Raw genomic sequence first — 27105 nt, forward strand, 5'->3', positions numbered from 1 at the left:
CTTTGTAATATTTATGTAATATCTTCTTATAATCTTCAAACTTTGTGTCTGCGTAATAATTCCTAAATCAGGCCCTTCTTGCGAATCGCAAGCGAAGTATTACTTAAACGTTTCTTTTTTTCTATCAACGCCTTTGACAATTTTCAGCTGTCAAATTAGTCATTTTCAGTTACTTTGCACATCATCGTAAACATTTAACGGTTGTGTGGTAATTTTTTTAGTAATAACTGACGATAACTATGATTCCACCAACAAAGCTCACTTGTTAAATTTTCGATCACTGCTTTTGTGTCTACATCCGGTTTCTAAATTCGTTAATAGTTGTGTGAATATTCGTGTGACGCCAAAAAGATTCAAATATTCGTGATTCTCATCAAATTTAGGGTCGATTTTAAGTATCAGTTTAAAATGTCGGAAAATCGTCCTATATCCTGAATTATAGTTCAGGAAAATTTACGATTTTGACCAAATGTTGGATTTTGTTATAAGTATAGGTATAGGCATAAACCCCAAATTTTATGGAGATTACGAATTTTTGTTTAATTTGACGTCAGCTCAATGGTTGAGGCGCTTTCACGAACTTCCGGTTTACTTCCGGAAAATTTGCATGAAACTAGCAAGTGAGCTTTGTTCTATGTATAGTTCTAAGGATTGAGTGCTAAGGTTTAGCAAACAAAAAAGCACTTTTCAAGTTTTGTGAGTATCTCAGGACCAGTCCTTCAAATACTGAGTTTTGAGACGTGTCAAATAGATGGCGTGTTGTTTGTGTCAGTCATGGGCTAATGGCGGTTTGCTGTCAAAAGTTACGCTATTTTTTCTTCGAAAATAACCAAATACCAATGAATTCATAGGTAGTAAATTCGAGTGATTTTGTTTGTAACTTGTCGGTGATGTGTTCTTTTCCTTGTATACGTTGGATAACCTTAACGTTTCTCATCATCACAGGAGGAAACGTAAAAAAGTCGTGCAGCTTAACTGTCAACTATTTTGTTCAAAATCATTGTGTTTTACTGAATGTGCCATCAAAATGATACAGGTAATAACTAACACTAGCTTTATTACAGAATTGCTGGAACATATTCTTCTCATCTTTTATTAGGATTCAACATAATTATCTGCTGTGTGTATTGGACTTGCTAGATCACCAACCCCAGCATGGAAAAATCTCTCATTCCATCATCTAGAGAACCTTATCATCTGGATAACTGATTAGTGTTTTCATGTGTAAGTTCACTTCTCATGTCACTGAACTTATTTCCTTATACAGTCTAATATGTATTTTAAGTATTGATCTCCCTCCACTCTGTCTAATGTTTCAGACAATTTCAAGTCTATACTGATAACTGTTTAATTATTCTTTTACATCATAGACGTCAAGCACATTGAGGAAACTAATGATAAACAAGATGATTTGTTTTTCTTTATTTTTTAAATTACAGATTCTAAACTGCTGGTTTCTGAATTTGCGTGGCAGACTTTATGAAAAGTCCTGTCATTTCAAGAAAGTCAACAAGGTCCGTTGTTTGCTGACCCGTTGGCTCCTACCCTCGAATCCTCCTTATTGACTTCTTTACACAGGCCCTCCTGATTTGAGGTATTACTTTCTGTCACTACAATCTTATTTGAATATTATTGCCATCCAAACAAATGTTCATTCTGCTAACAGGGTAATCCTTCGATACTTGTCATGGACTTCATCCACTGGTGAAAACCGAAGAGAGAATGCTGTAATCCAAGACTGATAAATTTTGTTGTTAGATTCAATTACAAGTGCATATCTGGGCTCCCTTCTTTTCTGTGGCCCCGTTTCCCTAACTAACCACTAACCAACGCCCGCCGGTGGTCACTCACCCGCTGTGAAACCAGGAGGAGGGGAGGGCTCTGGTCGAACGGGGACTTGGAAGGCACATGATCCGATGAAAACTTTTGGAGGGTCATGAGTCTAACCCGGAAGCCTAGTATGACTACATCTCCCCGGAAAAACTTGCCTCGTACTTCTCTCTTCTTCTCGGTCCAGATACATATCTCTGGGGGCCGTAGACATTTCCTATAACAGCATGTGCGAGTTAAAACAATGCATCCACTACCCAATGAAACAAATAGCCATGGTTTATTTTTTGTGAAAATCTCCGTCAGTTAAGTTACAAAGACGATGCAGATTTCCGCAAAACTAAACCATCGCTTTTTGTCTCATTGCCGCAGCGGTGGTGGCGGGTTGCGTTTTAACTCGTGCAGTAGTAAACCGTCTTGAACCGGACGCTCTGTTTATTAAAATTTTTGTACGTTTTAAAAAAAAATAATAAAAAACAGTTTTATGTATTACAATTTTATTTTTTACAGTCATCACATTGTTAGGGTTTAACATTGGTTTATTTGGATATGGTATAAATTTAGGGTTGGTTTGGTAGGTGTATGTTTGTGGGGTGTGAAGAATTGGAAGGTATAAGTTTGTGGGGTTTGAAGATTGGTTAGTAGGAATATGTTTAAAGGGTTAGAATTAACTGTTCTTATCCAAACTTGAAATATCACCCCCCTCCAACATCTACCACTTTCCTTTCCCAAACCCGAAAACATGTTTATTACTTGCTTACATACACATCCCCATATTTTTTTTTCCTTCTTAACATATTAACGGTAAACTACATTGACACAATTCCAATTTAATAAAATAATAATGCAACTACGGTAACACGATAACAGCACGGCCAATTGAATTCGATGCAGAAAGATCTATCACCAGCATAGGCTGCAACAAAGCACCACAGCGGACAGCAACGACTACGCGAACATACACGATAAGCCTGTAACCGAAATGAAATGAATTAATCTTCACCATGAATTGAAATGCTGTCTGAAAAGACAAATTAATGACACTCTATGTGGTTTTAGTTAAACCAAATATTCTGAAAACAATATCTGATAGCTTTTGTTGAAACAAAAACTAAATGTGTGATTTAAGCTACAACAAAGAAGGAAGAGAAGCTAAGACTTTAACTGGAAGTTAATCCTGCTTTAAAAAAATCAATTACTATCTAGCAGTAAATTCCCATGCAATAATAACAAAAATGACACAAGTATAGCTAAACTATGAAACCTCTCAGTGACAGTAAGCAAGATTTTGAATCAGCCAGACAATTAGAAAGTTGATTGAAATAATTACTTCAGTTGTTCATGTTTCTTCATTTAACGAAACAAACAAGAGTACAGGTAGCAAGAAGAACACCCTTTACCAGCTGGCTGCATCAAATCCATAAGTACATTGGGCAGCAACGACGAAGCTCAGACTTCACCAGACTGTCTATCACAAAAAAAAAACTCAATTACTATCAAGGACACAGCATCTCAAATGACAAAAAACAAAAAAATGACAGGAAGTTAAAGTTAACTACACAATCCTTTGGAATATATGTTGCAAAGGATCCTACAGCTAGCAAGCTTTTCCAAGGTAGACAACTAAAGTTCTACAACAGGCAAGTTAAGACATAGTCACCAACTAACTAAGTCTCACAGTTAGAAAGTTGAACATATTTACCTGATTTGTTCTGAAGTGTTTCTTACAAACCGTACAGCTGGTACGTACAGGAAAAAGAGACGACATCTTGGCAAAATGTAGGCCACATGATCAGCTGAAATTTCCAAGTAGAAATTAATAGGCTAGGTTATTACCACACAATTAACTAAATTCACACACAAATAATTAAGATTCGGTCACATCTAACAATCCAAAAAGGAAATAACATTTTTATGAAGAAAACTTTAGCTGTAAGGAAGGAAAATACGCCATTCCATCAATCAAATCACTGCTGCAAAAAATGGCGGCGGTCATACGTAACGAAGACTTATTGTTCCATATCAGCAGTTGTAAATGTGAATCATAGATGGCGATCAAACTTGTCTTTTAGTCTGCTAAAAAAGAGTAAAAGAAAAATCGAATAAAATGTCTGCAATTGTCAACCTACGTGTTTTCCGTAATTTTCAGCAGTTTGTGTCAATTAGACCCATTTCTAATTATCCTACATCATTTCGCAAAAAAAAATAGGAATTCAGAAGGTGGATGGTAACTTTCATATTTTCAAACTGGCGCTTAGTAGTGGCTGCAAGGCTGCAACCGGCTTTCTGTTAAAATTTATTAGGAGATGACGAATTCCGTTCGCTGGATCTGAGTCCCAACAAGTCGTTGAATATGAGATCATAAGGACGCAAAGTATACAAGAAAGCAGCAGTTCATCCTCCACATTCCAACAAAATGCCAACTGATGAAGACTGTCCCTCAGTTTCGCCAGTTGCCAGGTCTTTCCATTCAGCTAGTGTCCTGCTGCCCTTGCATCAGGGCCGGGTTGTTCCGGGGCAACACCACCCGGTAAATTTGACAATGCACAGTTGATGAAGATCCCACACTTTCTTCACTTTAACACCACCCACTATTGAGAGACAATGCCAAGCATTGAAAAGTGAGAACCCTGCAGTATAATAGATATTTTAATAAAGTTTTAACTATTATTTGTTTGTAGAGTTCTGCACAGAGTGCCGTAAGAGTTGGATATCAACGAAAAGATTGAAAATCATTTACCCATCACAATCACAACTAGTGATTACCTCAATTCTTTCCCCTCATTGAGTGATGCCCGAGCCAGAATTGTAACACTCCAGGTCTGAAAAGAAGAAGAAAAAACCGCATTTGATTTCCTGTTATAATAAGTAACTCTTTTCTCCCCTCATGTAGGTGAAATTGAGCTCTTTGAAATTGGACAACCATGCCAAGGATAAATTTCTCTCTTTTTCCTGTACCGGCTGTACGTTTTGTAAGAAACACTTCAGAACTATTTGGGTAAATATGTTCAACTTTCTAACTGTGAGACTACAAACTTAGTTAGTTGGTGACTATCTCTTAGCTTATTTGTTGTAGAATTTTCAGTTGTCTACCTTGTAACTGCTTGCTAGCTGTAGGTTCTTTTGCAACTTTTATTCTGAAGGATTGTGTTTCCATAGTTTACTTTAACTTATGTCATTTTTGGTTTTTGTAATTCAAGACATTGTTTCCTTGAAAGTTGATAGTAATTGAGTTTTTTTTTTAATAAATAGGATTAGTCGGTAAAAATATGAGCTTCTTTGTTGCTGCCCAACGTATACATGGATTTGATGCAGCCAGCTGAGGGCTTTAACTCTTGTAAATAACGTAAAGTGACATTTATTCATCTAGATTAATTCATTTCATTTTGGTTATAGGTTTAGTGTTTTATGTTCGCGTAGTTGCTGTCCGATGGGGCACGTTGTTGAACTGTTGAAGCCTATGCTGGTGAAAGATCTTTCTACATCAAGTTCAATTGGCCGTTCCTTGGTGCTGATGTTGTGTTACCGAAGTTGCATCATATTTTGTTTAATTGTCATCGTGACTATTGCAGTTTACCGTTTATAAGTTCAGAAGCAACAAAAACAAATATCGAATGTTCATGTCAAACAAATAATAAACATGTTTTGGGGGTTGGGAAAGGAAAATGGTGGATGTTGGAGGGGGGAGGGAGGATATTTCAAGTTTGGATAAAAATTCAGTTAATCAATAACCCTATAAACGTATCCCTACCAATTAATCTCCAAACCCCACAAACACATACATTCCAACCCCGTATATTCAAACCCCGAAAACATACACCTACCAACCCTTAAATCTATACCTTTAACCCTATAAACCAATATTAAACCTTAACCATGTAATATCTGTAATAAATAAAAAAATACACTGTATGAAATAATTTTTATTTTCATTTTAAAATGTTCAAAAAATCCAATAAACAGAGCGTCCGGTTCAAGACGGTTTACTACTGCACGAGTTAAAACGCAACCCGCCACCACCGCTGCGGCAATGAGACAAAAAGCGATGGTTTAGTTTTGCGGAAATCTGCATCGTCTTTGTAACTTAACTGACGGAGATTTTCACAAAAAATAAACCATGGCTATTTGTTTCATTGGGTAGTGGATGCATTGTTTTAACTCGCACATGCTGTTATAGGAAATGTCTACGGCCCCCAGAGATATGTATCTGGACCGAGAAGAAGAGAGAAGTACGAGGCAAGTTTTTCCGGGGAGATGTAGTCATACTAGGCTTCCGGGTTAGACTCATGACCCTCCAAAAGTTTTCATCGGATCATGTGCCTTCCAAGTCCCCGTTCGACCAGAGCCCTCCCCTCCTCCTGGTTTCACAGCGGGTGAGTGACCACCGGCGGGCGTTGGTTAGTGGTTAGTTAGGGAAACGGGGCCACAGAAAAGAAGGGAGCCCAGATATGCACTTGTAATTGAATCTAACAACAAAATTTATCAGTCTTGGATTACAGCATTCTCTCTTCGGTTTTCACCAGTGGATGAAGTCCATGACAAGTATCGAAGGATTACCCTGTTAGCAGAATGAACATTTGTTTGGATGGCAATAATATTCAAATAAGATTGTAGTGACAGAAAGTAATACCTCAAATCAGGAGGGCCTGTGTAAAGAAGTCAATAAGGAGGATTCGAGGGTAGGAGCCAACGGGTCAGCAAACAACGGACCTTGTTGACTTTCTTGAAATGACAGGACTTTTCATAAAGTCTGCCACGCAAATTCAGAAACCAGCAGTTTAGAATCTGTAATTTAAAAAATAAAGAAAAACAAATCATCTTGTTTATCATTAGTTTCCTCAATGTGCTTGACGTCTATGATGTAAAAGAATAATTAAACAGTTATCAGTATAGACTTGAAATTGTCTGAAACATTAGACAGAGTGGAGGGAGATCAATACTTAAAATACATATTAGACTGTATAAGGAAATAAGTTCAGTGACATGAGAAGTGAACTTACACATGAAAACACTAATCAGTTATCCAGATGATAAGGTTCTCTAGATGATGGAATGAGAGATTTTTCCATGCTGGGGTTGGTGATCTAGCAAGTCCAATACACACAGCAGATAATTATGTTGAATCCTAATAAAAGATGAGAAGAATATGTTCCAGCAATTCTGTAATAAAGCTAGTGTTAGTTATTACCTGTATCATTTTGATGGCACATTCAGTAAAACACAATGATTTTGAACAAAATAGTTGACAGTTAAGCTGCACGACTTTTTTACGTTTCCTCCTGTGATGATGAGAAACGTTAAGGTTATCCAACGTATACAAGGAAAAGAACACATCACCGACAAGTTACAAACAAAATCACTCGAATTTACTACCTATGAATTCATTGGTATTTGGTTATTTTCGAAGAAAAAATAGCGTAACTTTTGACAGCAAACCGCCATTAGCCCATGACTGACACAAACAACACGCCATCTATTTGACACGTCTCAAAACTCAGTATTTGAAGGACTGGTCCTGAGATACTCACAAAACTTGAAAAGTGCTTTTTTGTTTGCTAAACCTTAGCACTCAATCCTTAGAACTATACATAGAACAAAGCTCACTTGCTAGTTTCATGCAAATTTTCCGGAAGTAAACCGGAAGTTCGTGAAAGCGCCTCAACCATTGAGCTGACGTCAAATTAAACAAAAATTCGTAATCTCCATAAAATTTGGGGTTTATGCCTATACCTATACTTATAACAAAATCCAACATTTGGTCAAAATCGTAAATTTTCCTGAACTATAATTCAGGATATAGGACGATTTTCCGACATTTTAAACTGATACTTAAAATCGACCCTAAATTTGATGAGAATCACGAATATTTGAATCTTTTTGGCGTCACACGAATATTCACACAACTATTAACGAATTTAGAAACCGGATGTAGACACAAAAGCAGTGATCGAAAATTTAACAAGTGAGCTTTGTTGGTGGAATCATAGTTATCGTCAGTTATTACTAAAAAAATTACCACACAACCGTTAAATGTTTACGATGATGTGCAAAGTAACTGAAAATGACTAATTTGACAGCTGAAAATTGTCAAAGGCGTTGATAGAAAAAAAGAAACGTTTAAGTAATACTTCGCTTGCGATTCGCAAGAAGGGCCTGATTTAGGAATTATTACGCAGACACAAAGTTTGAAGATTATAAGAAGATATTACATAAATATTACAAAGTAGTCACAGTTGGCAAGCTTTTCGAATTTTACAAAAATGCAACCAATGGAAAATTAACTAATTTAAACCACATTTCTAGTGTATGTAGACTTAACTGAAAATTCTACAACAGAGAAGCCAAGTGTTTAGTGCATAAGAAGCAAGTTTTAATCACAGGATTTCTTGCATATTTACTTCATCTACAGCAGCATAATTTCAATTTATCACACCTTAAGACAAATGATAAACAAAAGATATGGACAAAGTAGTTGATTGATTTGGATTCTAAGCTAGAAGTTTCCTGTCCTCACATGATCTTTCTTACACAATCCGTCAGTCGTAATTTGTAGAATGCCATTGGTTATCTTTTCCAACAGTGACTGGTTACATTAAATTTCTTTCTTTGGGTTCACAAGCTCTTATCTGTTTAAATGAAGAAAAATCCAAATCTTGACGCGTGAAGTGACCAACGTACAGGTACAGCCCAGGTGGGCAACCGAGAAACAAGAGAAAACTTATTGAGAAACGGCATTTTCGCAATTACCGATTCAGTTTCTTTCACTCTTTAGCACACGTAGAAATAAAATCCCATGACCAACTTGTCTATAACTAAGATATATTGCCACGAACGATCAAGGAGAACGAACGAAATTTCTGACGTTTTGGTCCTGGCTAACAGAGGACAAAGAAGAAGGTAGGGGCTAAAGGGCTAGCCTATACCCCAACATTAAAAACAAAAATGGCCGCCAGATGTCCTCAGTGTCCAAGCCACCATTGTGAATGGCCAACTAAAGCCATCTAGTGTGACGAAAAAAAAATATAGCCAGCTAGTATGACATGACAATCGCCAAGTCGCCAACAATCGCCAACTAAACCAGCTGCAGTGTATAGAAACCCTTCGGGTAATTATAGGACTCTGATACACAATCGATTCAAAGTCAATGCATCTCAGATTTTCAGCTGTCGTTTAAAAATAATTGTTAGTAATTTATCTGCGCCAAATGATGAAATTCGACAGCATTTCATAAGGAAGCATTGAGATTTTTTGTTTCGTTTTTACAATGAAACGCGCTTTTCCTCTAACGACTTTTAACTTGGATTGCATGGGTTGTACCCGAAAAGGTCAGGCATAACTAGGCGACGATCAATGGGTAATACATGTCTCGTAACAAATCGGTTGATACAGGATTAGTCACCTGATATTTGAGTCGATCAAGAGACAAATATTTTAGTCAACATTTAAGTATTGAATTCACACCATTCATGCACTCTATGTTCATGTGCGCACAGTGTCAATACCATTGCAGATGCATACAACTTCGATGTTAATCAGTTTTTTTGAACTAATTATTTATCTCCTTCTGAATATGTACAAAGAATGCAAATGGAACAGGGGGGAAACGCGATGGTACAGAACTGTGCATGAATTCCAGTCAATGTCGTAGCCCATGACATTTGTCTCAACATTTGAGCTTATGATGACATCATAATATACAGCGTGATAAAGAAAACTATTTGGCGGGGATATAGCAAACACAGAAAAAACAGAAAACAAACAAAAAATGATCCGTGGGGGGGGGGGGGGGTAGAAAGTTACAATTAAGAACAATTTTGCAAACAAATGAAACAAATGAATTTATCCAACATTAGGAAATTCTTGTTGTCAAACAAATAACTTTGCCGATTCGGGAAGCATTGTAGATCAGGTAATGTACTTTGCGTTCGAAAAAATAAAAAAGATTTTTTTTTTAGTTTCAGTTTTTTTTCGCGAGGGCACAACATTTTTACAGACACTAGCAATCATGAATATTTCAACCCATTCAAACCATGAGAAAACGATTGACATTTGAATTCCCGTTGGCTGTATTTAGCTTACTTTTGAATATAAACTCAAATTTTAAATTTAAATTTATCTCGATCTTGCTAGTTGGTTCATTTTCCTGAGACATGGCGATCGATAAAGTGTTATCCGACAAGGAAAACAAATCTGAACATAGATAGAGGCAAACTGTAACTTAGCAATAAACAGTGTGAACAATTGAGTCTGGATAATAATCTTCTGAAAACGATCGTTTTTTTGAAGGAAATGTTAGACTTTCGAATTTTCGATGCGAACCTGACTCAAAATCATTATAATGTTAATCTGCCTAAATAACCGCACAAGTTGTAAATACAAAAGAGACAATATACTCACGCAGAGCATAGCCTAGCCCGCACCCCCCTTCATAAAAAAAAAAATTATAATTAAACATAAAACAAAATCCAATCCTGATTCGCCAACGCTATAGTGAAACATCATAGACTAAGCGCCCAATTTCCCTACACCTGTCTCTGTTTTTGTAAAAACCCCAAGATGTCCGTGTATAGGAACAGATGAACGTATTGTGGAAATTGTACATTTGTCGCTTGCGAAGCAGCACGTCGATTTGAACAATACATACGGATGCCTGTTGTATTCGTCAAGGTATATAGTGGCTGGCAATGTAAATCTAAGCTCCACAAAATAGATGTAGTATAGCCTACAATATAAACCGCGCACGTTTAAAAATACAACCGCGCCTTTCAAATTCGAAACAAGTCACGAACGATGGGTCAGACTTACAGAAAAAAAATTTCCCCTAAAATATTTTTGTTATACTTGTGTTTTTTTTTTAATGTGTGTGTGTGTGTGTGTGTATCTTACATAATGGTATATGACATACATATTTGGTTCGCCTTGCCCTTTCAAGTTTCCCACAACCGTTTTCCTCACTATAAAATTGAATGAATAAAATTATTAACCCATTTAAAGATGCATCGACCAATCGCATGAGAGAGCAATTTAATTTCTGAAGCTATTAACAAATGAAAATCGTAGGTGTTGTTGCTGTGCCGGGTCATTAACCGTTGAATCTGCATTTAAAGACTCGGGGAAAAAATAGCGAACTTGGCTATTAGAGCATGTCCGTCGGTATAACAGATCAAAAAGTACACACGGTAACAATAGTACGCCATTAAAAAAAAAATACCATACAAATCGGAACATGGCTGTGAGAAAGTGCAAGTTGAAATCGGTTCTATCCGCGGTTTCAATAGTTCTGACGACAAATCAATTCAGCTGGTCGTTATCTTTTGATAAATTTTGAGCTGCTCATATCACGAGGATAGTACGCTCTGCTTAAAAGTCCTCCTGAAAGAAATGAAGAAAAATAAAAGGTTAATTTCGAAAAAATTGAATCGGAAAAATTAAGCGTCATTTCTACTTCTAATTCTTAATTCATCCTTTCGCAAAAACAATTATCTCATTGATGAGCAAAAAGTATGAATGAAATTACTGCAATGTACTACAGATCACAATTTTCCTTATTTCAATTGGGCCATTTAGAATTCTAAAGCTAGAACGTCAAATGTTTAAACTCGTACACAAATAATCACGTTGGAAACGTTGGAAACTATAATAATGGAGTATGAGAAAAAAGCGGGAAATAGCGTTGGAACTTTGAGTAATCAAAAGCGACACTCAATTTGACTATAGTTGGTGCTTACCTTTGTTAGTGTGGTTTCGACAAGCGGAGTAGCGGGTAGGAGAGTGCGACCAAGCGTGATGTGTTAGTTGTTTGATAATTTTTTTTTTTTAGATCACGAAAAATCAAATCACATACAGTAAAAAATAAAACAAAAAACAGTAGGGCCTTGGTTCTTATTATTTCTTATATCTTTTCACTCTTTGGCCCGCGGTTGGTAATTTGTGTGTCTATAAATTGCGTAGGTGTTAATGGAGAAGTGATGCGATTAATCGATTATACGGTTCTTTTTTTTTTGTGTGTGGTTTTGTTTATCGTACCCAGGATCTCCCAGGCGCCAGAGCTGCCAAAGAGCACAGTGGCGGAGGCTGTGAGGAGACAACTGAGGATGACAGTGTGCCACCGGGAGCCGGAACAGAACTCGAAGACGTACCAAAGTGGCCTAAATTGTTGAAATCGCCACTGTTGACGGCCGGCTGCGATTGGTGGTGGCTCAGGTGGTGCTGCTGCAGGTAGTGGTGGTGGTGGTGTTGTTGCTGCTGCTGCAAGCCCAGCTGGTACTGCTGCTGCTGCTGCTGCTGCTGTTGCATGAGCTGCTGGTGCTGGCTGAAGTTGAAGTCGAGAGAGCCGTCCATGCTCAGCTCGTGCTTGATGACTTCGTCGACGTTGCAATCCTCAAATCCGCCCTGCAGCGAGTCCAGGTTCAAGTCCAGGTCGTTGGGCATCAAGCCGGACACGACGCCGTTGTTGTTGAGGACGCCCATCAGGTGGCTCATGACTTGCGACGGAGTCGGCGTCGACTCCGACTCGTGCTGGCGGATGTGCTCCGGAGGACTGGGGCTGTGACTGGAACTGCCGTTGCCCTGGGCCAGGGCGGCCCGCAGCAAACCCGAGCCACTCCCGAGGGCGTTGCAATTGTTGGCCGCCGCCAAGTTCACCAAACCCGACTGCGACGAGGTGCAGAAGCGGCCCAAAACGGGCAGGCCGCCCGAGCCGCCGTACCCGACGTTGCTGACAAGTCCACCACTGCTGTTGCAACTGTTGTGCTGTTGTTGATCCAGCAACAGCGGAGGTGAAAGTGAATGTAGATTGTGGGACGGAGACAGGCCCTGCATCGAATTGAAACCAAAATAATTGCAATTAAAAACTTAATTTTTTGGGGTTTTTAATAAAGTGACTGTATGTCGTACCTGCAGGGTGGCCATGGAATAAGGTGGCGGAGCATTTGGCGCATCGTTGATGATTTTGGGCGACCGCCCCAGCCCGGAAGACACTGTCCTCACCGACGAAGTCGACGACGATGAAGATGACGAACCGCCCAGAGAGTGGTAGTCTTGTTGGGCCGTCTGACTCGAGTAAGGTGACGCGTAACTAGGCGGATGGCAGAGACCGTAGCCGTTGCTGTTGCTGTTGTTTCCTGATGACGACGTCGACGGCGACTGCTGTTGCTGCTGCTGTTGTCGTTTGTGCTGGACATTGGCCGGCCCGTTGGATGCCGATGACTTGCCGGAGGTGGACGAAGGAGCCAGGAATCCGTTTTCGCGGATTTTCATACTTTCGGCGATGTTGTCGACCAGCTGGTCCGGGTCGTAGAAGCGGTCGCTGGTGTTGCCACCGCCGCCGCCCGGCTGGCCGTAAATGTCGGATGAAGACGGATAGTCCTGCGGACTCCACGGGCTGTCCTGCACTTCGGATTCCGGCACGGCGGGAATAGGCGAGAGGCGGCCAATCGAACTGGCGTTGGACGAAGCTCTGGGCCGGAAATCGCCCGGGCTGAGCTGCTGCAGCTGATAGTGCGGATGGCCTCCGTGCGAAAGGGACAGCGGGTGGTGAAGATGCGGCGACTCGGGGAACATGTCCAGTCCCTCCGAAACGGACGAACTGGGCGACGGCGTCGTCATCAAACCCGCCCTTAAAGCTTCGACCTTTTATCATATTTAAAAAATTTGAATTGATTTTAATTCATTTTGGCGCGTTTTTAGTCAATTTCATCATCTTCAAGTGATTTTATTATTTCAAATTTGTTTTGTTTTTTTCTTGCAGTGGATTTTAAATTTGATTGACGACACAGATAACGGCAAGTGCGCGACTCCCGCGCAGTGAGCTATGACGTCACTTCCGGAAGTGCGAATGCAAATGCGCAAATAGGGCGGTGGGGCGGCGCGCGTTTGACGTCTGCTTGCACTTTAAATAAGACGCCCGTTCCGATCATGCTCCAATAAATGGAGGCAAGGACAAGCTGACCCGTCACATAGTCATCAGCATAACGAGCCACGACGTGCGCTATACATCAGACTGCGTTCCTCATCACCAGCAATGAATATTCATTAAAATACCACGGGGGAACCGGGAACAAATTTTAAATTAAAATTAAAAAAAGACGACGACATTCGTGTTGATTGACGTCTTTTAAAAAAACCGGAAAACCCTACCACCTCGATAAGTACTATATCGTCATTTAGTCAACTCTGTGGCGGCGACACTTATTATTATGACTTCACTGTGGCCTCACTTTGCATAGAGTAATGACGTTTAAGATTATCTTGTACACAAAAATGAGGAATTTGGAGATCCATAGTTGAAAAATAAAATCAAATCAAAATGTCCGCCGGAAATTGGACGATATAGAAATTAAAATAAATAAATTGACGGGTTGGGAGATTGTGGACTGGGGCATTTGGGTGCAGTGACCTCTCTCTGGGGGACCCAACATTTTTAGATTACATAGCTCAAGAATCCCAGATCGGTTTTATTTTATTTCTTCCAAAAATGAGACGTTGTTTCGGTTCCAGAGTCCAGCGACGATTTCTTTACACGCAGTCGTTCGACTAAAAATCAAAAACCCTTACTAAAACATATTTCTAGAGATGATTGTAGTGTGTTATATCTTCTTTGCTTGTTCAGCAGCGCACGAGCTGCTGTAACACCAAGGCTTTTGAACTTTTGAAAAAATTCATTACATAATTATATGGATGGAATTCTTTTGACTATTCATTGATACTGCAGAGGAACTCGGGAATAATTACGTCATAATTATAATACTGGAGAGAGCTTAAAATGTCAATGAAATATAGTGCGGGGATGATTTTGTTTACCTTCTTTTTGACTCGCCCTCGCTTCTTCTCGTATTTCGAAGTTTCCATGGAAGTGGCTCGGCGTCGGGCCGATTTGCCGGGCTTGGCGTCCGGGTTGATCATCCACCAAGACGATTTGCCCGTCCCTTCGTTCTGCACCCGCATGAACCGATTGTGCAGCGACAAATTGTGGCGAATCGAATTCTAATTCAAATCGAATACAAATAATTCAATTATAAGTCAGTTTAACAGGTTTTTTGTACACAAGTTTACATCGATAGTACATAATAAAATGATTAATAAAATTTTAGCGAGCGTGATTATTTATTGAAGACGGCCACTTTGGTTTGTCCTCTTCTGTGGTCGCTGACGAGCGCAAGAGATGCAATAAGCGGAGGGGGTGGGTTTGGGGGGTGGTGGTGGCAAAGCCTCCTTTCAAAAACCCTTTGGTTATATATATAGACGAGATCGAAACGAGAGAAGGCGAGATTGATTGATGATTAGAGACCAGGGGATATGGTGGCCAAGGAAGGAGGACTAGAAAGGAAAAAAAAAAAGGGAACTGCGGGAGTAAGCGAGAGCTAGCGCTCGCCATTCTCTGTCGATTTCAATGGCCAAAAGAGCCGGAGACGAGAAGAACGATCGAGACGGGCGGCGGCAACGGGGGGTTGGTGCACTGCAGTGCTGCTAACTTGGAAAATAGTGAAAGATGGACTGTCGGCCGGCACTGACAGGTCGTTTTTTTCATTTCTATATTCAAAAGAGACGAAAAAAAAAAGGGGGAGCAGAGCGGGCGCGGACAGGCCCGCTCTTTCGGTGGGTAGACTGGGAGCTTTTTTGGGGGGAGGGGGGAACAAAAAAATGATAAGGCGCAGCAGCAGCAGCAGCGCCTTTTAATACCGAACGATTATGAAAATGAGATCAATGGTTATTGCAGCCGTCTACAATCTATAATACTAGAAGACTACTATTTTTTTTAAAAAAAGGGTGAGCGCGGGAGTGAGCGGAGCGGGTAAGAAAACTCTTTTCTCAAAAGGACGAAGATGAATGAAATGTCGAGGCTGGGCTGGATGGTTTGGCCGGCCAAAAACGAGAGAGAAACGCTCCGTCGTTGAAACCTGGACCCCCCCCCCGTTCTCTTTCTCCTCTGTTGATTAATGACAACTTTGATTCTTCTTCCCTTCTCCCATGTTACTTATATAGTAGACTAACAGCTCAATGTAAAACCCAGCGACAAGGTTGGAAATAAAAAAAGAAGAAAAAGTTGCGATTGAGAAATGGTTGGATGTGTATAACAATCGTTTCGGCAGAGTGGATGGTATATAGATGTATATACTATAGTGGGCCAGCAAACAGCAGAAACGAGCGGCCGGAAGAGTAAAGCGCAAAGTTGGACGGGCGCGTAAGAGAATAGTCGAAGATGGAAAAGAGCCGGCACGCGATCCTGCTGGCCCTCAACACCTATAAACAAGTGGCTATAGTCGCCATTTTGGTGACGACATGATCGCGGATATTGCTTGTTGTTACGCGGGAAATTTGCAACATTCACACGGAAGCGGTGACGTCAGAAATGGCACCTGATTACACAAGCGCCGGGGTGAAAATAAGGCGCGGAATGAATCTATATGGCGGCGATTCTTCTGCTCCTTCCGACTGAAAAATCCCGCAACGGGATCGTTCATCACTCGAGTTTGTTTCTCTTTCGACGAGGGTAATATAGTAGTAGGCCTATACACACTCTCTATACGCACACCGATCTCTACCATGTCTATAAATATATATAGCCATAGACGACGGCGGCGACATTGAACAAACTATCCATCAAACTCGTCGGCTTGTCTCTTTGATTATTTTCGCTTTCGCATTCATTTCTTTTCGGTGATGGAAAAAAGTAAAAAGAAAAAACGACGTGAGATTATAAATCTATCATATTCATATATTATATAAATGTGTTATTTGCTGGACGGCCATCGCAGCTGCACCCTTTTCTTAAGCAACGAGAAGTGAATTCAACCATATAGAACGCCGGGCGACTGTGATGAATGAATTTGACTACATACAGCACAGAGACCTATTGTGCCAGAGGCGCGTTATTTGATTATATTCCTAGACGAGTGATCGTGTTGCAGCGCGATATGCCATCTGCAATCTACTAGGTGATACACACCGGACTCTGATGACCATTTGACAATCACCGAGTAGCAAACCACTCTCTCGCCAACATCCCACAAAATGGATTAAGAAAACAATGAACCCAAGAAAAATAACACTTGCAATCGATATGGGAAATAAAAGAGTAGATGTACAGTACATGGGAATCTGAAGCTAAGAAGATTTATATGTATTTGCAAAGGCAAGGCTATAGTATAGCAGAGCGCGCCGTCGCGAATCTATAAGAAAAAAGTGAGGCCCAAGTGAAAGACGTCGACTTGTATACATCTTTGGCCCGCGATGCTGCTATATGTGTACACCCTTTTTTTTGTGTGTGCCCTATATGTACGTGTATATATGCCATGCCTGTGTTGGGCTTTATTGATCTGACGGCGATGTCAATATCAGACGAGTCTCTACCTCATATCTATTGGAAACACGGTTTGACGGAGAGAGCCAGGAGCAATAAATGCACTCGACTCGCTCCATATTTCACTCGACATTTTCGTCTGCATTATTAAACATTTTTTTAAACGGTTATTTGTAAAATATCCCTTAGTGGGAGCCCATACCGCCAAATACCGTCAGATAATCCTTTTCAACCAATACATGTACCGGAGCTCTCGACATCACATTCGTCTCCATTTGTTTATTTATGCGGCCATGAAATAAATGTCGTAACCAAATCACCAAATGTCAACTCAATAATTATTTTAGAACCAAAGTGAACATTCGGCCCAGAGATGGTAGCACCGAAAAATTTGAATACCAAAATATAGAAAAAAAAGAAAAAAAAAATACTACAATAAAGCCGTACACTAGAGATATACGATAGTATAAAGTTCAATTTGGAAAAGAAAAAAAAAACGTCAAGTAAACAGACGACATTGTCGGTCAAGTTGTAATATAGGCACGTCGAAATGTACATATATAATAATAAACTAGTCGGGGAACTGAAACCTGATCGAGAATTGTCGGTTGACCCGATTGCGTTCCCGGTGCATTCAATCAATCAACTGGTGACACGCCGAGAGAGAGAGAGAGAGAGAAAAGAAGCCCGACATGATCATCGGCCAACAGCAGGGGAAAAAAAAAGACATTTGAATTAAAGTAAATGTCCCTCTCACATCGTGATCTGGAAATGAGAAAAGTAAATCGGTCGATTCATCGGCTTCCTAAAAAATATCTGCGAGAATTTAACCTGTCGCCATCTGTATAATAAGACTCACAAAAATAAACGAGACAAGACTTGCTGGACATTGCATCGTCATTAGCGTTATATAAGCCTTAAATATACACGCCTACGGACACCCGCGACCTTTAAACCTTTTTTTTTCTTTTACCCATTCTGTAAAGAGAAAACTGGCCAATGGTATACCCAAGATGGAGTTGGGGCACGAGCTCCAGCAGCAGCTGGCCAGATCTGATTTCGATATATTACGATTCTTTCAAAAGGAATAAATGGCTGCTGTTGACTGCCATTACATCATTGTCATTTCGGGACTGTTTTATCGGATGGCTCAATTGAGGGGGGACGTGTTAAAAAGCAACACACGACATCAAAATGAAACATTCAACGCGCCGACGTATGTAATAATAATTCACACGCGATCTCGAATGGCCACCTGACGATTCTTTCGTTCACCTGGCCAACGAGAGGAATTGAGTGATGCATCATAAACACATGCCTAGTTTGTACAGATAGGCCAACAACATCATATTCTCCCTTTTTATTTCAGATTTTTTGGCAGCAATATCTCTCTGTCTCACCTGCGTCAACAGCAGACGATAGTTACAAACGGTGAAACAGAAACTAAAAAAGAAAAAAGAAACAGGTGGTCGTTGGGTAGAAGCGCATCTGTTGTGGATTCGTGGACATGTTTCTATATCCTCCACCCGACTGGGGAGAGTGGAAGGGACGTGTGGGTATAACGACGTAATAATCTGCACTCGAATAAATTAGCGACGCCCTTTGAGTATATACAAAAAGGTGTGTGTAGCACATCATTTGAACTAGACAATTATACTATATAGATTTCTCATCGTGATTATGTATTAGCTGCTGTGAGTGTATACATGGGCGACCAATTGGGTTTTCGTGTTGATGAATTTTTCACCCGATCCTTGATCCTTGAAAAGAATCATTTAGGGGCAGTATAGACAAGACCAAATCAGCGCAGCAGAGGTTTTGGGGTGAAACGCCTACTGCATATGTGGACTCGGCGGATAAGATAGAGAGACTGATGCGCGCTTCCACATTTGTCTTTGGCTGGAACACTTATATTTATATATATCTTGAACAGGGAGAGACTGAGCAAGGACAAAAGGGTCCCCTTTTGTATGTGTGGGTATCCCATCTTTGGGGTGCCGCAGGGGCCACATTGGGACATCTATAGCCGTGTCGAACTAGGTCACTTTGACGCGAATGGCCTATGACATCTTCCAATACCGTTTCTATATATTACTGCCTCCTTCTTCTTTTCTGTTTTTTTCGCCCTGATTTTTATGATTGCCGTCGAATCTGCACATAGGCCCAACTCAGGTCAAGTCTGCCACTACTGCGGTCGGATAGATGGAGAGAAAGATTTTATAAGGAAATATAAACGGTGTTTTTTTTTTATTTTCTATTTTTGACTCCTTTTCGAATAGTTTTCCGTCTTATCTTGGCTTCTTGTTTCGATGCCCAGTTGCTCGAGAAATTCGCACGTCTTTGACTGTGGCTGTGTCTTGGCTGGGCCTCCAATCTCTTGTGATGGCCTCCCGACACACAGTCGCCGCCGCCACCGCCGTCACTAGTAAATATGCGCGCCCACCCTTTCAATATAATTTTATGACGAATTGGATCCAATAAGACGACGACGGTATCTCTCTCACGATATTTTTTTTAGCGCGGCGAATTTAGATGGTATACATCAAGGATGCGCATGACCTGTCTTGACCTCTCGAGCCGAAACAAATTTGACTTTTAGGACTAACAGCGGAAAAAACCGGTGACTCATCACGTTTGGTTGAATATTATTACGTGAACAAAAGACGGAGATCGATTTTTTGATCGTCAGCTGTCCTCTAGAAAAAAACTGATTTGCACGTGACCAAGTTGTTAGCAAACAAGGTCACGTGCCGTACCGAACCATCGTCGGAATTCAAAATGATTTGTATATATATACCCGGAGAAAAATAGAAAATATAATAACGGGTGTATGTATAGGAAAATGAAAGGATGTATTGTGACCAGTACTGCTGACCACAGAAAAAGAAAAAAAGTTGGTGGGCAACTTTACAACTTCTTTATAGTATATTGACTGTAATAATCAATATAGGCCTATACAAAAGATCGATCTTTAACGTCATCTTAAGATATCATATCAAATACATGTGTAGCCACGTGTCGATGGCCCAAAACTTTTGTCGGATATTATAGCCCGAAGTATATAGTTGTTGACACTTGTATTATAACTGAAGTGGCCGTGCGCACCACTACGGCGATGATTAAGAGCGAAACCGAATGAAAACATGTCGCCCATGACCCAACTAAACTCCGACGTAAGGAGGAGAATTTTCAAAGAATCGCGGCCTTGGTGATTTTCATAGGAAGAACAGCCAACCGAGGTCGATTAAATGACAAATTCTTGAGTGTCAAAACGACTTTGAGGTGTTGGTCAAAATATGAGAAAAAGGGGGGAAAAGTCGGAAGCTCTATGGATCATTCATTCTTCTCAGAAGATGACCTTATCCAACAGCTTGAGCAATTCATGGCTGATTTCCGCTTAATGGACCTTGATTTACAATTACTATCGCTGTGTGTCGAATACTAAAAACTATTAATGACGCAAACAAAAATTAAAAAAAAAAAAAAATTTCTGAATTTTTTTTTTTTTACTTTGATTATAATATTTAAAAACAAAATAGTTTGAGTGTCCTTCCCTGCAAAAAAACGTTTGTCAGTCATAATAGAGCATGCCCAGCGGCCAGATGATATATACACCCGCCCTGTCGTCATAACTGGAGAGTCTATAAAAATCATTGGTGGGCTGTTATATATAAAAACCAGCCACACTTGTCCGGATGAAATAGTGTCTAACTCGATTCGACACTAAATAACGACGACGAACAAAGATGTAACGAACGTAGTAAATTTTCTAAATCTATGGACTGATGCGTCTATATACTATACATCGGTTACAGCTGATTAGACGATATATACATGGTGAAACACACACACACACACGTCTAGCATCATCCGGACGGAAGAAGGGTGAGAATCGGAATGAAAAGTTGCAGTAATCCACACTTCCGCTGGGCTGGTATATAGACTTATAATACAATACAACACAAAAAGGAGATTTGGCCACAACTCTTTTTTTCTTTTTTCTTATTCTCTTTCTTTCTTTCGCATATGCATTTTTGTGAGTGTGGTGGTGGGGACCCCTCGTCTTTTTTAGCAAACGATCTGCCAAAAAGGGAGAAAAGAAAAGAACTCGCTTGGAAAAGTATAGGACTAAAAAAGAGAGGGGGTTACGATGAGGGGGGTTGCGAATTTCACATTTCCCCCCTCTGCTCTGCTGCCGCTTCCCTTTCGTTGTCGTCGTTTTGGGCTCCGCCAAATCCCGCATGGTAACCAACTGATACAACAAAAAGCGGAAAAAGAAAAGGAGAGAAGAAAAAAAAAAGGGTTCGTCTGAATGTACAAAGTCTGATGCGGGCGAAATCGCGAAAAAATGGCCTCTCTCTTCTGTTTTTCCCCTCTCTTTCTCGTCTGTTGTAAAGCCTCGCCCGTCTAACCCCCCCAACCAACCAACTGCTGGGGTTGCTGCCTATATATAAGGAAATATAACCAACGAGATCTTGTACATGTAGCAACCAATTTAGGGCGACGGATCTCTTATCAGACGAGTCTGAATTATCTTCCCAAATCTCGCCTTTGCCATACTGTCAGAGTTTCTCTCTCTCTTTTAGTTTTTAATTTTCCTGCCGTCTATCAATTTCGACACGATATATATCGACATCGTTTGCATCTTTTGCAACTGTTTCGAAATCAAATTTTTTATCTCAAGTTATCGGTGTTATAATATAGAAGCTCTATACATAACAACCAGTTAAGTATTTTTATGATGATTATATTTTTCTTTTTTTTTTTTTTGTGGGTTTGTTCACCTTTTCGTCCGTTTTTCACAAGGGCATATGCGTGGAAAAGGGGGGAAAAAAATTTGGCATTTGGCGTGTTTCTTTCACACAAATGTTCTTGGTGGCTCTCCCCCCCTCTCTCTCTCTTTCCCCCTTATGTCCGAATTTAACCCCATCGAACGACCTTGGTATAACTCGCGAGTAACGCATCACAGGCCTGTACGTACAACCACGAGTATGGCGGCGGTACTACAACTTTTTTTTTACCCCTTCGCAAATTTTTTTTCTTTCTTCCATTGCACTCGCATTCACTCGCTGTTTCTCCCCCCATCCACCACTCTTCACCCCTACCAGCACACACTCACATATTCTTATTCCACCAGCAACTCTAACGAAGGTTGGCACAAACTTTTTTCGGCGAATACCCAAAAGAATTTCGGCACACGAGGAGCCCCGCCTGCTCGTAACCAGCCATCACAAGTTGATATTTCCTTCATTCCATTTCTTTTTGGTTTAAACTTTAAGACTTAATTTCTATGCACAGCACACAGCCAAGAAACTCAAAATGTGTCTAACGGGAGTTTCAATGTCCACACATTCCGCGATGATGAACATCTTTCGAGATGCAAATCATCAAAGTATTTGCTTGATAGATTTTCTTTTTTAAAAAAGAATAGAGAGAAATGTCTTGAGCTCTCCCTCCACCCCTATAGAACAAAACCCAAATAAAAGATGATTCGATTAGAGAGGACTGTCATTGTCAATGCGAGCCATCAGCTAATTAGCTTGTGCGCTGGTTCCAGCACAGCAGCTTTCTTTTTCTTCTTTCGTCTGCGATGTCTAGCCAAAAAAAAGCCTGGGCTTGCTGGACATGTCCAGGAGGATCAGAAAATAAAAAAAGATCCGAGTTAAAGCATTCCATATAGGCCCAGCGCACACACACATACATCCGTACTACCACCACCATCAGATAGATATGAAAAGGGAGAGGGGGTGGTCGCCCCTTTCGAATGACCCTATTCGCGACTGTACCTCATTTTCTTTCAACTTCTTTTATATTGTTATACCCTGTGATACACAGCAGTAGGAGCAGGAGCAATACTACGGCGATGTGAGTGGGAAAGGAAACTGGCATATGATGGCTGGGCATCGCCAATTTCCAGGCGTTTCGCCATTCTTAGGAAGGGAGGAGGGGGCTTTTGTAACCCGATCTGACCCTGGATATATAGGTTCCCCCCCTCTCTCTAACCTCCCTCTGGGTCCGCTGTGTAATGGCCTCCTGCTCTATGTGCTGTACGACGTGTACTATACCCCTTTTTTTCTTCAGGGACGAAAGAGAGAGAGTTGTGCTAATGTAACCCTCTCTCCCCCATCTAACCCCTTTTGCTTTCTTCAGCATCTTCGCCGATTCCTTTATAAATATTCGCCAGGCCTGCATGTACTATGACCCTTTGGCTGACCTCGTTCTCCTCCCTCCCCCCTGTAGACATGCAGCAGAGGCTTATAATGTACTACGTTTTCTTCTTCTTCTTCTTTTCATGAAAAGTAAAAGGGGATGAAGGTATTCTTCGACATGCACCTTCGTCTTTCCACACTGGCGAATATTATTATGATGAAAAGAATTAAAAAGTATACACATGGGGGATTTTTACTCTTTTTTGGAGGGTGGCTAGGGAAAAAAAAGGGTTGGTCGATCCCTATGGAAGATTTGAGGTTGCAAAAGGAGCAAAATGTGATAAAAATCAAAATGAAAAAATATTTCGACGTACCAATTGTCCGTACTATAGTTAACATTTGAAAAAATATATCGCCAAGGATCGAAAGTAATATCTATAAACTAGTACGAACTCAATCTCTTTGGTTACTCGAATCAGACACAAAAAAGGTTCCATTGACTCGAAAGAATTCGTCTCGATGGTAATCAGAACAAAGAACGGGAGAACGGTAATTGGAATCTCGACTGAATTTGAATCGTCGACGATGATGGCCGGGTGTCCAATAATATAGTGGAACCTTGATAGGAGTTTGAGAAACTATCCGGCTCCTCTAACTGGTCAAGCACATCTCTAATGCGCTTTAAAACTCTATACACACACACAACACTCAACGGCTGGTCAATAAGTTCTATATAGTTGATCGCATTTATAAAAGGCGACACAAGATATGCAACGAGACGACGCGTTTCTGGTTTTCTTTTTCTCACCAATTCATCCGTTCCGCCATGTCCGTCTACACAGATCCGCGCGATCCAGTAACCACCAGCCGGAAGTGATGGACCGGGGAAAAACAATTCTTGTAAAGTTGTAATCAACATCACACAATTATCAAATTTGTAACTTGGTCGCATTGTCACTTATTAAAAACCCCCCGAACAAAAAAAATTCGATCGACGTTTTTAAATTTCAAATTGAAAAAACCGAATGGGAGCGTGAAACGAACTGTAGAGAAAATAAGTAGAGCAACTTGTCCAGCAGCGGCAGCAATAACGCCGAAAAATGCCGGAGCCCTTATATACATATACAAGTCGGGGGTTTGATTCTATACATCATATGCTGTAGGATATAATATCGTGACGTTATATAGAACGAATGAACGCGGTTTCGGCTTGCCGGCGCCATCTCTTTCCAACACACACACGCACGCACACAAAAATGGAGGAGAGAAGATCTAAACAGCCGTGACGTCACGGCCTCTTCACCGCCGAACCTCTTCTCAAGGCCGCGCTCTCGTACACACACACTCACTCACACTCGTCCGTCACGTGACGGCTTTCTCGTTTGTTTTTTTATTTTTTCCTATTCCTGCGTGTATACTGTGGCGGACTTTTCACAAGCCAACGTCCCGAGTCTTCAATACGGACATAATTATTCATCACGTCGGGAGGGAATACATATAAATCGATCCGAGTATAGTCAGTTTATCGAGTTTAGAAGTAGATGCACTACATTCCCGTCGTATGCACACAGGATAAGTTTTAGATCATTGACCCTCCTCGGCCAAATGAAGTCCGGACCCGAGTGTCGATAAGTCACACAAGAAAAAAAAGGGGGGGGGGAGACGGCGGCGCTCTCAAATGAGACGGTTCAGCTGCTGTGCGAACGCCAAAGTCAGAAAAACAAAATTTAAAAATAAAAAAATAAACGAAGACCGGGAAAAACCGCACCGGATCCGAAAAAGAGTGAATAGCGCACGGCACACTCGAATCCGCGCATTGAATCATTCATTAATCAGCTGGGGCCCTATTATCATCAGATGAAGGGCGTCCTTATCATCACGCGGGTTTTCCGACGTCACTTTTTCTCTGTGTGTGTGTGTTTGCAGTCGAAAATCCCGCACGCACCTCCCATCATAGTCGAGAGAGATTGTGTCTACCCCACTACACACACACATACACCCCTGGCTGGTAATATTATGATTCAATCATCTAGACTTATGATGACGTCATTTTACACGGGATAAATGATAAAGAAAGACGATAATAGAGTCTTACCTTCCATCCTGCCGAACTGTTGCTGTCGCCCTTATCTTTGAAGTAGGGCACGTTCTGGACCATCCAGTCGTAGATTTGCGACAGGGTCAGCCGCTTCTCCGACGACGATTGGATGGCCTGCGTGATTAAATCGGCGTAAGACATGTTGCCCCAAGCGTTGCGTCGGCTCGAATTCTTCTTGGCTGCCGCTGCCGCCGCTGCGGCCGCACTGCCGGCCGCCGACCCACCGGAGCAGGAGCCGTCCAGCAACTTGATCGAGTCCATGGGGCTGCCCATGTTCAGGCCCATGCCGCCACCGACCAGGCCGCCCATTCCACCGCCACCGCCGTGGCCGCCGCACAGCGAGTCCACATCGCACGGCTCCTCCTTGATCTCGACGTAATTCTCCGGGCGCGGCAACGGCCACGTGTTGGACCTGGCCCGCTGCTGCGGCTCAAAATTCGAGTCCAAATCCAAATCCAAATGAGCGTGAGCCATTTTTTTTCAATTTCTTCCGATTGTCTTTAATCAAAACCAAGTCCAATCAAACGAACGCGCGATAACAAAAAAACAATTATTGAAGGAAATCACTTAAACACTCGGCTTGTAATAAACGACGACACTGCCTAATGATGACGACAAAGGGGATTGCGTTAGTGTCATATTCTTTCGTCGGGTCGACAGGTGCGATGAGTGATGCAATCCAAAAAGTTGAAAATCAAAAACAGCGTCACACACGGCGCTCGCGCTTTTGCCTCTTTTCTATTTTTTTTTTCGAATCTGATTCGTTTAGATTAACGCCAAAGTTTTGATGCGAGTCACACACACGAGCGTGTCAGGTCTTTGGGAGCGTATGGCAACAGGACTGCTGGTCGTCGGCGCGCCATAGGGCAGCAGCAGCAGCGCAATCTGAACCCCTTTTTCGCTGATTTCGGTCGAAGGTTGTGTGTCTGTGCGGACCAAGCGAACCGTCGTCTATTTCTTTACTCCCCGACCAGAAATAAAAGAAAAAAAAAAAGAAGAACTGGGCAAAGCAGCTAAAAGGTGATGTGGAAAGATGCACGATCATGTGTTGTTGCCCCGGCAGCAGCGTAGCAACATCGGGCAGCAGATTGTTGTAGTTTGGCAGTGGAGGCAGACGACGCAAGTGCGCACACTCGACAAATAGTCAAACACACGACCCGCTAGCCAAAATGATGATGCGTGTGTCTCAACCGAAAATATACTACTACACACACACACGGGAGAGAGGGGGGGGGGCAAATAGAAAGGCGAGCGAGAGAGCACTACTAGAGTTTGGTATGTGAGTTTAGAGAAAAATGATGGCAGTTGTCCGATAGTTCGTCTGGACTGGGCGAGAGTTGGACGCGCACTGAAGCCGCTCAGTCGTACTTGGGATTTTCCACAGCACAGCACACGGGCACACTGGCACATAGACACTAGAGGGCGAGAGGGGCGGAGCCGGCCTTAGAGAGAGAGAAGCGAAAAAATAAAATGAAAAGGGGGCAGCTCTCTCATACCCGGCCGCCACCACGGGAAAACGTCGTGTACAATTTTTTTTTTTCCACTGGCACTTTATACACATACTATACACACCAACATGCTGCGTGATAAAGCCTCTCTACACAGCCTTGGCGCTATGTGGGTCCCAACAGTTCCGGCAACCTTTTTCGTTTTTACTGACTGTATAGAAACTCACGAGACCTTTCTAGATGTGATCCGCTTCATTGCCATTCATATTTCAAATTCCC

The 27105-nt window shown here is 41.3% G+C and overlaps 1 protein-coding gene, 2 long non-coding RNA genes and 1 pseudogene across 4 annotated transcripts; 1 reads left to right on the top strand and 3 right to left on the bottom strand.

The window, feature by feature from the left end:
• Positions 1-2628: 2628 nt before the first annotated feature.
• Positions 2629-4069, bottom strand: LOC124190199. The gene is made up of 3 exons (XR_006872905.1): positions 3533-4069; positions 3161-3298; positions 2629-2801 (listed from the first exon to the last, which is right to left on the bottom strand). It is a non-coding gene; the product is annotated as an uncharacterized LOC124190199 (long non-coding RNA).
• A 60-nt stretch (positions 4070-4129) lies between these two features.
• Positions 4130-4762, top strand: LOC124190337 (annotated as a pseudogene).
• Positions 4763-5738: 976 nt separating this feature from the next.
• LOC124191566 lies at positions 5739-7571 on the bottom strand. Its single transcript, XR_006873479.1, has 5 exons — positions 7204-7571; positions 7019-7109; positions 6831-6955; positions 6461-6615; positions 5739-6388 (listed from the first exon to the last, which is right to left on the bottom strand). It is a non-coding gene; the product is annotated as an uncharacterized LOC124191566 (long non-coding RNA).
• Positions 7572-9362: 1791 nt separating this feature from the next.
• Positions 9363-26792, bottom strand: LOC124191565 (forkhead box protein O-like). Of its 2 annotated transcripts, none has more exons than XM_046584860.1 (5): positions 25376-26792; positions 14632-14814; positions 12727-13461; positions 11970-12645; positions 9363-11202 (listed from the first exon to the last, which is right to left on the bottom strand). In XM_046584860.1, the coding sequence occupies exons 1-5, from the start codon at positions 25850-25852 to the stop codon at positions 11138-11140; spliced, it is 2136 nt and encodes a 711-aa protein (XP_046440816.1). In that variant the 5' UTR covers positions 25853-26792; the 3' UTR covers positions 9363-11137. The 2 variants fall into 2 exon arrangements, with proteins under 2 accessions (XP_046440816.1, XP_046440814.1); XM_046584858.1 differs by having other exon boundaries at positions 11857-12645; positions 25376-26789.
• Between the last annotated feature and the right edge of the window lie 313 nt (positions 26793-27105).

This window comes from Daphnia pulex, chromosome 3 (assembly GCF_021134715.1).
Source record: "Daphnia pulex isolate KAP4 chromosome 3, ASM2113471v1".
NCBI lineage: Eukaryota > Metazoa > Arthropoda > Branchiopoda > Diplostraca > Daphniidae > Daphnia > Daphnia pulex.